This window comes from Pipistrellus kuhlii, unplaced genomic scaffold (genome assembly GCF_014108245.1).
Source record: "Pipistrellus kuhlii isolate mPipKuh1 unplaced genomic scaffold, mPipKuh1.p scaffold_m20_p_5, whole genome shotgun sequence".
NCBI classification, from domain to species: Eukaryota; Metazoa; Chordata; class Mammalia; order Chiroptera; family Vespertilionidae; genus Pipistrellus; species Pipistrellus kuhlii.
In genome coordinates, this window is record NW_023425551.1 from 64,594,928 (window position 1) to 64,609,831 (window position 14,904).

Genomic DNA, 14,904 nt, shown 5'->3' on the forward strand with positions numbered 1-14,904 from the left:
CATGGGTTCCATTTAAAACATTAACAGTGATAGACCAACCAACTAACAATTTAAAAGTTCTGTGAATGGACCCAATACAGGCAAACTGAAACCATGAAAGAGAGAGAAAAAAATATATCATGATAGGAATGACTTGCACAGAGAGGTGAGAAGGCAATGCAAATCACTCAGTATAAAGACTATAAGCACCTGTTAGGGGGTTGGTGGGTGGAGCTGGGATAGAAAAGAAGAATAACATGTGCCAACTTCATTTTATGAATAGCTGATAGCAAAATCCTCAATTGAGAAAAAGGTCAGATCCACTTTATTAATACCTTTCAGTTAAATACTAATTCAGAAGAAGGATACAGCTGAGGCCATAAAGAGCTACAAAACTACAGTCTGGCCATGGAGGCAGAAGACAGCTGCAAACCACATTGGGGAGATACTTCAACAATGGGAATGAAGGAAGAGAAATTGGCATTTAGTATTTACTATGTGTTGGTGGATAAAACATCCTCATCAGATTTATATAAGACAGGCATTACCACCATTAATTTTCAATAGAAAAAAAATCAGACTTGGAGAGCTTAATAACTAGTTAATGGTCATATGAGAAGCAAGAAGCACAGATGGATCATGTCATTTGTTGAATGTTCTCCTCATTTTTCATATGGCAACACCAACAGGAAAATAGAAGCATTCCAGGTAAAAAAAAATAAATAAATAAAATAAATAAAAATAAAAATAAAAAAATATCTCGAAAGGCAGAGCATTACTCAATTTCTCCAGATGTTGAATGTTTAAACTGATTAGAACCTATCTTTCAGTTTCAACCACAAAAATAACATGTAGGACTTAAAGAGTTTCCTTTGAGTTGTTCTCAAGAGCTCTCTCCCCAAAAATATATAATTAAAATAAACCCACCATAATATTGCTCAAAATGTACTAGTCAAATAATTGGCTATCGTATAAGGAACACCCAGGAGTAGGTTTTATGGGGAATAATTTAATGCTGGCAAACACTGCTTTCAAAAAGAACACTGTCCCACCTTCACCCCTAGGAGTTAAATTATATAATGAAATGTGTGTGCCTTAGATGAGAATGATTATACTTATGAAACTCCATGTAGAGTAATACTTGACTTCTTTTTTTATGACTTTTGTCACTTTTTTTTTTTTCTCAGGAAACTGCTTTCTGTCTCTGGGAAGTAAACCCTGATAGTGGAGAGGGCATACAATGAGAGAGGAACTGTGGACTAAAGAAAATAAGGTGGGATGATCAAGACTTTATCATCCTGGTACACCACTTCACAAAAGGGGCATTGTGGTAGAAATGCCTTCTAACTGGTACGTTATATTTGTAAGTTCAACAAGGTTGATATTTTCCAAGTAGTCAGTTACAGGCAAGTGCAAATGGTGAATGGACTTAAAGAGTCAGTGATTACATCTGCTACTTACATTGTGGTATTTCACCTTCAAACCTAAGGTTGCCTCTTTATCTTGAAGAATAATATGATTTTTTTTTGTCCTGCCAATCTCTGAGTAAAATTACTGATACCAGAGGGGCAAAAAAGCAGTTCTCAATGTAATCTGTTTTGCAAATTTGACAGTGACATCAAAGAGCAGGAAGTTGTCTGTGAGTAATGACACTGCTCATTTGTCTAAATGTCAAATTTAACCTCATCAACTCTCAGAATATGTCAGTAAAGAATGAATTCCAGTTCAGCCAGAGAGGATTTCAGTATCATTCAGTGCTGAACAAAATAGCTGTCAGAATCTTAAAAGCAGAGGGCTTTGATTAAAGCTTTCTTTGTAAGCTAAATGGAAATGGCCATTTCAGCACTTGGAGCTATGGACAGCACTCTCTTCCTTAGGTAATGAAACAAGTTGTCTTACTTCTTGAGATTAAAACATTCCCCAGATTAGCAATCATGTGTCCCTAAACTATTCAATTAGTATATAAAGAGTATGAATCACAGGTAGGTCTGTGCAAAGCCAGAATGAAATAACAGCAAAGAGGAGCAAATTTTATGACAGAGATTAAGCCTGAAATAAAATTAGAGAAGGGAAATATGATTTGTAGCCATCCCTTCAAGACATATCAAACATTTACTGCAATGCAATAACATTTCCCCAAGGAACGGTTTGTTTTTCTTGTTGTTGGAAAGAATAATAGAACCATTAACCCCTTGTGGTAATTTACTAGCATTGGACATAGGTGCAGAAGAGAACAGGAAGTATGTTTAATAGACTTGCAGACAATCAGGTGTAAGGAATTCATTCTCTGTATGCTTTCTAGCTCTAAGGTAGAAATTTCTTGAAGTATTCTGGATATGAGGTCAGAAAAAATGGAATTGAATCTGAAGCATGTTCCTTAATGAGTAATTTCATTTCTCCAAGTCTTGCTTCTTCTGTCAAATGTGGGCTACTTTGAGGTTTAAGTGAGAGAGTGTATATGAAGGGGTCTGGCACACATTAGGTCCTCAACAGATTTTCAATTGGGATTATTCACTTAGTATTAAGTGTTGACATAATGCAGTGCAATGTTCCTATAGTGGTGACCATGTGTCTGAATAGTTGTAACACTAAGGATGGATGACAAGAAGAAGGAAAACAGGAAAGGCATTGTTATTAACAGATGTGTCCTTATAACAAACGGCCCTACTCAGGTGTATTTGCACCTTCATCCACCTTGTTGGCATCCCCAAAATACTCCCTTATGTTTATGTTTTAAAACACCAACAAAAGAAAAAAAAAGTCTAAAATAATACAGGAAGAGCAAACTAAAGTTCTCAGAAAAGTCTTATTTCTCTTATCAAATACTAAGTCTACCAATTTTCTCCAGAACACCTCTTCATCATATACTACCAACTACCCTCACTACCTGCTAAGCTGATGAGAGACTACTTTGAGTGCCTCCTGCGCAGAATGGCACACTTGGAGAGAGAAAGTAAAAAAGAGATGAATGTTGAAAGCCTGGTAAATTCCTTTGACATCTTCCACTGAAGCTACAGATTATTTGTTTTGGACTTCAAAGCCTCCAGGACTATTTCACATCACTCCTCTTCTTCCCTTTTCATAATCATGAGGGAGAGAGCATCCTCTCCTAGCCTCCCCGTTCTCCTCCTGTTCTTTTCAACAGAGATTCCCTCTGCACTGCCCTCTGCATATGAACTGCCTCCCACTCTCCATTCATCAAGGCACATGCTTGGTCCATTCACAATTCAGGTTAAGTCCTCATGGCCATCCTAAAGCCCTTTTAAAGTGGATTCCCTAGCTGCTCTAATAAACTCCACCACCACAGCCATCATATCACCATCACACCCACTCCCCAACCCTCAGAAATCATGCAGAGGCGGGGGGAATGGGCTGGGTTTGCATGCAAATTTAGACAGGGACAAATAGAGATAAGCCTAGCATTAAAATAGGTCTTGTTTGGCGTGGAGGGAGGGGACACCACACACACACACAGACACACAGAACACACACACACACACACACACACACACACACACACAAAACAGTCAGTTACAAATATTTCTGAACCGTCGCAACAGCATGTTCTGGGGGAGGGGGAGGTTGAATGTATGAATGAATGATGAATGGATGGATGGATGATTGGGATCTCCTTGGCACTTTTCTCAGATGCCCCTCCTTCTTGATTGCTCCCAGGATGGTTCCTCTCTAATTAAGCCTCAGTGCTTGAGTGCACCTCGCTGCTTCGCCTCCGCCTCCACCCCCTGCCCTTTCATGCCCATCTCCAGACAGAGCCTAACCCTCCACGCCAAAGGGCACTCCACCTCGCCCGCACACCCTCCGTGACTTCAAAAGCCAAAGCAAGCTTGCTCCGTATGGGGCAACAGCTTTTCATCCTTCCAGCTTTCCTTCTCCCCAAAGCCCCTGAAACCACCAGCCATGCCACCACAAAAGGATGGACCATTTCCCCTCACTCCGAATCCACCTGGCGCTAGTCCTCCCCGCCCCTCTCCCGGCACTTTGCAACCCAGGCGCTCCTAAGAGAAATGCGGTTCCGTTCCCCGCTTCTCTCTGCAGAAAAAAAGAAAACACCCAAAACAAAACAAAACAAACAAACAAAAAAGGAATCACCTTTCCAACGCTCCGTCCTTGGTCCTGGTTCCTAAAATCAGAAAACTTTTTTTTTTTTTTTTTTAATAGAAAACCCCACCCCGAGAGCAGGGACCTTTGTTTGCAGCCCAGGGGGAGGGAGGGGTCTGGGAGCTTTTTGCAGCCTGGGGCGAAGGGTATGCGACAGCCCTCTGGGGGGCTGCTGGGAACAGGACTCACCCAGGATGTTCCCAACGAGCGCCACCACGAACACGATGATGTACCCCGCGATCAGGACCCACTCATATTCCTTGGGGTGCAGGTATTCCCTCCACAGGTACCGCAGGAATTCCTCGTCGTCATAGTCGGTGGGGCTCAAGAAGGGCTCCTGAGTTTCATTCAGCTCCGGAGCGGATGTCCAGTTGCGGCAAGGGGGGGAGTCCTCCAGTTTGGTGCCGGACATCACGGGGCTCCAGTCCGGTTCGGCTCGGCTCAGTGCTGCAAGCGGCTCTGCCCCTGCCCCATGAGCAGTGGGATCCGCGGCGGGAACGGCTGCTGCGCGGAGAGGAGAGAAGGGGCTCCGAACAGAAAATGACGTGAAAAGTTCAGGAGCCAATGCCTCCGCTGGAGTCCTGCGCCCCGCAACTTCTGCTGCGACCGGAGCCCAGCCCGGGGCTGGCTTTGCAGGCGCTTCTGCACCGGGGAGCGGGGAGCGAGGTGCCTGAGGACTTAGGGACTGGGCCCTGGAGCTGCAGCAATGACACCGGGAGGAGACGCTACCTCCGCTGGGCTCGGCTCAAGCTCAATTACTCCTCATTCCTGCACTGAGCCCGCCCGCAGCAGCCCACAGCCTCCTCCCGCGCTGCTGATGGAGAGCTGGAGTGGGAGGGGAAAAAGTAATGAAAATGATTTCAACCTGTTTCTCTGCGAGTCCAATCTCCGTCTTTGCTACTTTCTATTTCCCCCTCCATGTCTCAGCTGCAGTTTCTCTTAATCATACATGTGTAGGTCTGTGCACATGGCAACATGGCAACGCATGGTGCACGCAGGATGTATCTGATGCCTTTGTCTCTTTATAAAGGGGGTGAGGAGGAATCCCTGTGTTCCTCCAGCAGCACTCTGCACAAGTCATTCCAGGCAGATAGTTTAACATGTGTTTAGCTTTTCTAATTCAGCATCTCTCCCTCGAAACTGGGAAATGAGACCCTTTTGTAAGACACAGTGAGTGAAAGTTTGTGTTTGCAACAGCAAGTGTCATGTGAAACAGAGCAGGGGATTCTTAAAGGACACCAAGGGTCATCAGTGCGCTCACAGTTAAACGTGCTCAAGCGAAGGAGCCACGCCAACCAGCATGAACGGGGTTTCCAGCTGGATGGGGTGATTGAAGCAGGATTGCTCTCTGGTGATAGCCACACCCGCTGGTCTTCCTTCTCCTGGACTCACGGCTGATATCACCTGTCATTCTCTCATTGATTGATTTGGTCTCTAAGAAAAAGTATTTGGGGATGTGTCTGAGTTTGACTTCAAGATTCTTTCGTTCTCAGTAAGCCTGATGGGAATATTGCATTTGCTTGATTATAATCTTGGACTTGGGAAGGACCTTGGGATCATCTAGGCTAGACTCCAGCAGAATAGTAGAAGCCTCCTGAAGACATTGCTGATGTGTCCCTGGTTTGGATGTGACACCATAATTTATTACATCCACTATTATGGGACTGCTTTAAAGTTTAGAAAACTCTGCCACACATTGAAACAAGATATTTAGCCAACATTTGTCTTTCTCAGTCTTTATATCTAATTCGTAGTTGGCATCTTAGTGCTGCATGGATTAAGTCTTCCACGTGACAATTCTTCACATATTCAAAGTAAGAACCACAACCAAAGGACTTGTATGTGTGCATATAAGTTTAACCAATGGACACAGATGCTGGGGGGGGGGGGGACGGGGGAGAAGAGGTTTGAGGGCATGAGTGGGGGAGAATGGGGGGGAAAGACACATATGTAATACCAAAATCAATAAAGAGAAAAAAAATAAAGAATATTGAGAAAAAAAAATAAACACCACAGTCCCCTCCCCTTCCCATACGCCCTAAAATCACTTCCCCCCCCAATTATTTCCATTGTTTTAGAAATGGCATTATCTCTACAACCTATATTTGCTTGGTCTTCCTTTAGACATTTGTCAATAGCTTGAATAACATGCAGGTAAGAGGAAATACAGTTATCTGGATTGGGTCTTGCCAGTACAAAATGTATACTACTATTTCCAGTGTTTGTATTTTACTATTTTTTCAAACATCACAAGACACTGAGTGTTCATATTAAGCATTTATTCAACCCCATACCTGGACCCCCAATCATAGTCCTTCACATTTGTTTTGTACATTATAGTTTATAAAATTATTTTATACACATTATTATAAAACCTCTGATGGGCTATTATCGGCCTTGTTCACATATGAGTAAACTGTTTCTGAAGAAATTACAAAAGGTCAAAGAACTACTCAGTGGCAAAACCATCCAGTACTTTAGATCCCACCTTAGTGCTTCTATTATTGTACAGATGCCCTATTTCTTAAAACATACTCTTGTTGGATTTACCCATTCTTCTTTGTCAAATTTCTTTTTAAGAGAAGATAAAAAAAATGGGCATTTTATTTTTTGATATGTTTACTTAGTGCTCCTGTTTCACTCTCAGTGATACAAGTTAATCTAGGTTACTACTGCATGCATTTTACTTTCCAGTGAAGCTATCAATAGAAAGAAAACAAGTTAATAAGTACATAAGAAAAGTATTAGGAAAGGATACGTGCTATGTTGAAAACTAAACCTCACCATAATAGCAGTCAGCAGCTGTGTATCACTGCAGGTTGCCCAGGACCAAACCAGAGAGGGTTGGACCTGCATTACCACCATTTGCCCACCATCCAGAACTGAAATATCATTGCTGACATGTACACATAAGGAACTGTTTGACATTGAAATTGGGTCTCAAAAGAACTAGTGGCCCAGAAAGAAACTCACTACAGACTGATTCATATGCCTTTCAACATAGCGATTATTGCTTGTCTCATTTTTTATTCTTATAAGTATATTTCCAGTAGGACATGATCTCACTCATCTAGGGGAAATGGCGAACAATATAGACTGATGAACAAGAACAAACCCAGAGATAAGGAGCCATGGGTCAGACAGTTGGACCTCAAAGGGAGGGTGAGGATAAAAGGGAGAGATCAACCAAAGGACTTATGTGCACACATATGAGCCTAACCAGTGGTCAAGGACAATAGGGGGGTGGGGGTATGAATGGAAGGGGGTGGGGGATTGGAATGGGGAGTTGAGGACAAATATGTGATACCATAATCAATAAAGAAATTAATTTAAAAAAAAACTAAATAGAGTGAAGTAATCGTGAGTGAAGAATACCAAAGGCCATATTAGAAATAGGTTATCAAAAGAGGCCTGTGTTAAAAGGTGACATTTATATATATAAAAGCCTAAGTGACCAGTTGACCAGTAGCTATGATGCACACTGACTACCAGGGGGAAGATGCTCAATGCAGGAGCTGCCCCCTGGTGGTCAGTGAGCTCCCACAGTGGAGCCCCACTCAGTCAGAATCCAGACTCAAGGCCAGCATGAGCCTCTTCTGCCTCCACAGCGGAGCCCAGATATACTGCACCCGGCCTGGCTTAGAATCTGCCCTGGCTGCCTGCCACTTTGGGCACTACTACATCCCCCGGATGTTCCTGATAGTGAGAGGGCACAGGCCAGACTGAGGGACCCCACCGGTGCATGAATCCATGCACCGGGCCTCTAGTACTAGTATAAGTAGGATATCCAAATGATATACACATATATTAATTTAATTTTGTTAATTTGAGGATTAACCAGATTTTCTTAAATGCTGATTCTATTACCTAAAGTAGGGGTGTCGAACTCAATCAGAGAAGGGGCCAAAATCTAAAATCCAGCCTAAATCGCGGGCCGAATGGTTTACTGAACAGTCATAAACTGTCATTGTGATGGAAACGCAGCAGAGTGCAGTGATGACAGCGCGGTGCGGGTCACATTGCAAGGCCTGACGGGACGGATTTGGCCCGTGGGCCTTGTGTTTGACACATGTGACCTAAAGCATTAGTCGTTTCTCTAGACCTCTTGTTATCAGTAAATTTGACAAGCAGGCCTGCTGTAGCTTCATTCACGTTCATTGATACAACTCTGCTAACTTTATCCAGAGGTATATGTGTCCCTCTGATTTATTAGTATGTGTTTTCCTTTTCCATATACTATTCTTTTCAAAAAGGGGAAAGGCTGTTGCAACTTTAGTACCAATCTATATTCATTAATGTGTGCAAATTCCTTGTCATTGACAGTTGGTTCATAAATATGGACCAGTATGCTATTTGCTAAGGACTCGATGTCCTTAGCTTTCATTTTGTAGCACTGCAACTTGTCTGTACTTCAAGCTGCTCTCTTTAAGTGTTATATCTGCAATTAATCACTCTTGACTAAAAGTGTAAACAAGGAGATGACTTTTTTCAAGATTCTGTTATGTTATCTGCTTTATGTTGTGACAAGCCAGGATTTATCTTGATCTTACAAGTATTCTATTGCCTTCTATTATTTATCAGGTGATTTATTTTAAATATGTGGTACTCCAAGGTCATATAAAAATTCCACTCAAAACTCCAATTTATTATTTGTTTTCCCTTTTGCAAGTACATTAGAGATGATAATTATTACAGTACTCATTTTGATGTGATCTCCTTCCTTAGATCTTTTGATACCTTTTAGGACATTTGAAGAGGATTTTTAGCTCTGCAGATACTATTATTCTCTTCAATTTAAAATCTTTCTGCTGGAGGTTGGGGAAAGGAGTCAGCTTATTATCACAAGTCAGTAAAGAAAGTCCCAAATTGGTTATGTGATGACATCTTAAGGCTGTTATAAGAATTAAATGGATTGATATTTTTAGAACTGTGTCTGTGATATAGAAAGTTATCTGAAAAAACATTTGCTGGGAAAAAAAAGTAAAACTACATGCTCTCACGGTATGAGTATTATTTGCTACACATATCAATTACTCTAAGTGTTAAAATATTTTTAAATGTAGTTTACAATAGTCTGAGTACTTCTGTTTGACTACCATTTTTAGCTCTCCCACTAACCTGAATATATGAAAAATAATAAGGAAAATAACACTCAACACCGATTTTTTTTCTCTTGCAATGGTTGGAGTTAGATTGCTTAGAGATCTCAGATTATATGGGCTGTCCTAGATTTTACATTCTTAACCTGGGTGTGAGAGCACATTTTTTTGCCGCTCTATAATCATTTTATAGATTCATTTCAATAAATATTTTGGAGTATGTTCATATGTCCAGGAGTTTCATTAAGAGCTGGGGGCAGGAAGATCAATAAGATATAACCAAGCCTCAGTTATATGACAGCCCACTGATGAATCATATGAGAGAATCACTGTGAATTTCTAAGGTAGAGGGATGCAATGTCATGAGAACATGAAAAAACACCTAATTCAGCCTGGAGAATACAAAAATTGATGGCTCCCCTACAGGGAAAGTCACTCTTGAGCTTACCTACTTGAGGCAAAGGAGGAGATTACTAAGTGATGAAGGCTGGTGGGTATTAAAGCAGAGGTAGCAGCATTTTCTGAAGACTGGGAAGCAGGAGAAAACGTAGTGGAGGGACAAAAGCAAGGTAAGTGAGCAAGGTCAGGCTACTGCAACAACCTCTTGCAGTGATGTAGAGACTAGATTAAAAAAGGACAAGACAAAAGATAAGGGTTGTAGATGGTAGGTTAATATAATGATCCTGTCAGAAGGAAGGTAGTGGTGTGGCAGTTAAGGGATTTGGGTATTATTTAAAAATGTAACAGTTTGAATGGACATCATTCAGTATGCAGGCATCTTGTGACAGTCTGCAATTTAGGACTGCAATGAAACATCTTTTTTTACTCTCTATTATTATTTTCCCATTTTAACCACTTGCCATTATAAAAAATAACATTTATGGAAAGAACATAGGGCTATCTCAATGCACCCAAGCCCAAAAGGTAAAGGAAGATCTCATGGGGCCAGGCATGGACCTTGGAAAAGGCAGGTATTGCACTTGTGCTCTCCTTCTTGGGAGACCATCCTTCAAGGTGGCTGAGGGTAATGGGCAGATAGATCTCAGAGTGGCTTCTTTCTCATAGGAATATGGCCTTAAGGTTCCTCTATGTCTTTTCATGGCTGATAGCTCATTTCCCTTGTTAGCACTAGATAATATTCTTATTATTTGGGTCTATCACAGTTTATTTAGCCATTTGCTTTATGAAGGACATCTTAGTTACTTCTAAGTTTGGGCAATTTTGAAAAGAAATAGATAATATTCTTATTATTTGGGTCTATCACAGTTTATTTAGCCATTTGCTTTATGAAGGACATCTTAGTTACTTCTAAGTTTGGGCAATTTTGAAAAAGAAAATAAAAAGCTGATAGAAACATCCATATGCAGTTGTTTGTGTGGACATACATTTTCAACGCCTTTGACAAAATGCCAAGCATCAGGGTTGGTGGATCATATAGTGGGAGCATGTTGAGTTTTAGAAGAAATCACAATACTGTCTTCCAAAGTGTCTGTACCATTTTGTATTCCCACCAGTAATGAATGAGAGTTTCTGTTGTCCCACATTCTTGCATTAGATGTTAGCAGTGCTCCAAAATTTAGCCATTCTATTAAGTGTGTAATTTCACTGATAGCTTATGATATAGAGTATCTTTGCATGTGCGTCTTTACTATCTGTATGTCTTTTTTGGTATGGTGTCTGTTAATGTCCATTGCCCTTTTGGTGTATGTTGTCTTATTATAGAGTTTTAAGAGGTTTATTTGTGAATATTTTGAATAACATTTCTTTGTCAGATGTGTCTTTTGCAAATATGTAACCCTAGTTTGTTGTATTCTCTTGAAATTGCCTTTTACAGAGCTAAAGTCATCAATTTTAATAATATCCAGTCTATCAATTACTTTGTTCATAGATCATGCATTTGGTATTCTACCTAAGAAGTCATAGACATACCTAGGGCCATCTAGATTTTCTGCTCTGTTGTCTTCTAGAAGTTTCATGTTTCTGCATTTTATATTTAAGTCTGTGAAATATTTGAGTTAATTTTTGTGAAGGTTGTAAGGCCTTGTCTAGATTCATGGTTTTTGCATATGAATGTCCAGTTGTTCCAGCATCATTTGTCAAAGAGACTCTCTTTGCACAACTGTATTCTCTTTTCTCCCCACTTTGAAAAAATCAGTTGACTATATTTATGGGGTTCTATTTCTGAGTTTCTAGTTGTCCCATGGAATTTTTTTTTGAATACTCTTTTACCAACACCACACTGACTTTATTACTATAGTTTTATAATAAGTTTATAACCATTTAAAAACCAATTTTCCCATTAAATGATCTTAGCACCCTTGTTAAAGATAAGTTAGCCATAGATACATGGGTTAATTTTGAAGCTCCCAATTATTTTTATTTATCTATATTTCCATTCTTATTTCAGTAAACAATGTTCGATTATTGTAGCTTTTTAGCAGAAATATTATTATATCTTTGTATGGCTTTAATATCCAAGTTTGATTGGATTTGGTTTGATTTCAGTTTTATTAGTCACCAGCTCTTTGAAACAAAGGTAAAAACTCAATAACAATGCTTTAGACTCACCTCTGAATAATAACTCCATACACACTTTTGGGAGGCTATTGTTTTTTTTAATATATTTTATTAATTTTGTACAGAGAGAAAGGGAGAGAGATAGAGAGTTAGAAACATCGATGAGAGAGAATCATCGATCAGCTGCCTCTTGCACATCCCCTACTGGGGATATGCCTGCAACCAAGGTACATGCCCTTGACCGGAATTTAACCCGGGACCCTTCAGTCCCCAAGCCGACACTCTATCCATTGAGCCAAACTGGTTTCAGCTTGGGAGGCTATTATTATGTTTAATTTGTAACCTGCCAATCACAATATTTATATCAAATAATAAGACCTGTCAGTGTCAGTGTTAAGAATGATGGCTGCCACTAGAAGGATAGAATAACCAACATATGTACCTTAACAGGGCTTATGACACTTCATTCCTCTTGGTCTTCATCACAGCATGTATAAAATGAGTCACAATCATTCTAGTGGCGTTACAATAACCACATTAATAAACAACAACATAACTACAAGTTGGGGCAAAAGTAGGTTTCTAATCTTTTGTATAGAAAACGATAAAATATTAATAAATAGTAGTATAAGAATAAACTCTGTTTTATGTACTCACAATGATAAACCTCCTTTTGTTCCACCCTGTAGACCCAAGACCTTGACATATATTATTTCATCCTCATAATACAAAAATGAAGCTGCTGTTATCTTACCTCATTTTCTGAGATGGTACTTGAAGTTTGAATAAATTTTCCAAGATCATACAGATCAGAAGTCATGAAAAATCAGCTAAATTTGTTTCAAAGTACTACCCATAGTCATTTTTTGCTCTTCTCCAGTAGTTGCTCTCATGTTTATGTAAATAAGAATAAAATATTATTTAAATCTTTTTTTAAAACTTTATGGATTTCCTGAAATGCCTGGGCTGAAATTAAAATAAGAATGAGTCCATTTAATTTTTCTATCACTTTGAAAGCTAACTTTTTTAAAAAACTGTTTTCTATACAGCTAGAATGAATTAACATTGTGCATGTTAAAATGTCTAACTACACCCCCACATATCTCTTCAATGAATAGTTTTTAGGCCTTGGCAATTCAAACAAGTGTTTCTGAAATAAAACACTATGCATGTACAGAAAACATTTAATACAAAAGGTTGAATATCTTCCCTAAAAACAACAAAGCCGTTATTTAAATTTTTTTTTTTTTTTTCAGATTTCTAGTCATGATGTGGATTGGGGTTTGATTTAGACATCCTTGACTGGTTTTTGTCCTAACATGTAAAACATAGTTAAATACAAATTTGACAACTGAAAGAGACTCAATTCTAAGATATTTGTGTTTTTAACTGTGTTGTGTGTGTGTGTTTTTTTTAATTTAGTGTTTCATATAAAATTAGGGACCAGACTTTTAAATTTAATAAAGGCAAATCATTAAAATAAAACACAACATGTATGACAGTAAAACCAAGATTAGTTTAATCTCTTTAAATATATGACATTAAATGTATGTGGCTAATGTTCCCAGTGCAATACAGGTGAGTTTACTTATTCTTTTACAAAAGTATGTTTGGGGGTTGCAACCTGCACATTGACATGGACTTGAGTGAGACATCATCACTGGTAATGTTCCTTGGTGCCTCTATCAAAGGCAGAGTCCTTAATAAATTACAATCACTATTTTTTATTAAAGATGCTGCTTAGAATTAAGAAATTAAAGTTTAGTAAAGCACAGCATTGAAGTGCTCCAATCTTATCAAGTGTTCTAAATGACTTTCAATTAGAAGTCCTGAGAGCCAAGTGCATTCACTTTGCTCAAATAATGTAATCCAAACAATTTTTGAAAATATGCATATTTTATATAGGTATAATTAAAGACTGATAGTGATCCAGGACAGGTAAATACTCTCTTCTCTTAGAACATACTGTAAATCTTTTAAACACATTGTCATCATTTTAAAATTGCTTATATAGTTGAGGCATTGATATCAACAATATCAAAGTATGAGTGATGGTTGACACACTTTATTTGAAACTTGTGTTTAAAGGGTTTATGTTTAATTTCTAATTTGTTTTTCATTTAATGATGGCTTGTTTGGCTTTGTCAAGATGTTTTGATGTCCTCACTTGACCTTTCTTGTATTTATGAAAAAAAGCATAAGCACAGTTAAAATTAATCATAATAGCAATTTCCCCCCCTCACTTCCTACTCTCAGCTGTGTCCACTTACATTTGTTGGTAGGATGCAGAAAAATAGCGGCCACATCTACACTATATCAGAGAAAAGCTCTTCTGTGTAATATGAAACCCTGTTGGCTACCCACACTAGTCTAAATATTAGGTGCATTGATGATCTCTTTTGAAATAAAATATAAATTATGAGCAATCAGATTTGGACTCTTACCATTAAAGTATTTTTTCTACAAAATAAATTTAGATTTGATTGAAAGAAAATAAACCAGAATTTTAGAAGAATTACAAACATAAGAAATGACAGGGAACAAAAAGATTTGAAGGTCTATAAGAAGTAAAGTTCTCTTTTTATGAGGTCTTCTAGTTATGTTCACACCAGAGTAATCAATTAGATAGTTGTCCTTAGGTGTCAAACACTCATGCAAATATTTTTGAATAAAAATATTAACTTTCCACATAAGCACATCTTGACAATATCTAAATTTACAACAACAACAAAATAAAGCAGGTAAAAAATGTTTCTACCAGAAACAGGCATTTTGTTTTCTTATACTTCAAGTTTTGTTTAAAATCTTGCTTGGCGTTGACTTGTATTGACATAACCTTCAAACACGTGGTATCTACAGAACATGTGAAGTGCAATTAACAAGTTTTGCTTGAAAAAGTTTGTGTTTGGTTTGGTTTTTGTTGCAAAACTAGGGCTAAGAAGATGGCGGATGAAGAGCATATTCGGCACTGCATGCTTTACGAGTTCCAATTAGGAAGAAAAGCAAGTGAGGCTGCAAAAAACATCTGTAGTGCTCTTGGTCAAGATGCAATTAGCGCCAGAAAATGCCAGCGTTGGTTTGAGAAATTTCGCGAAGGAAATTTTTCGTTAGATGACAAGAGTGGTCGAGGCCGTGTGTCCAATTTTGATCAAGAAGCTCTTCAAGCTCTTTTGGTGCAAATTCCTCAAAT

General features: G+C 38.8%; 1 protein-coding gene across 1 annotated transcript in view; it reads right to left on the reverse strand.

Moving 5' to 3' along the window:
- The window catches only part of HCRTR2 (hypocretin receptor 2), a 98,366-nt gene extending 92,990 nt beyond the window's left edge, over positions 1 to 5,376 (reverse strand). The window contains exon 1 of the mRNA XM_036415097.2: positions 4,288 to 5,376. Within this exon, the coding sequence (XP_036270990.1) occupies positions 4,288 to 4,510 (223 nt within the window). The 5' untranslated portion in view covers positions 4,511 to 5,376. The remainder of the gene's footprint in view (positions 1 to 4,287) is intronic.
- Positions 5,377 to 14,904: the final 9,528 nt, after the last annotated feature.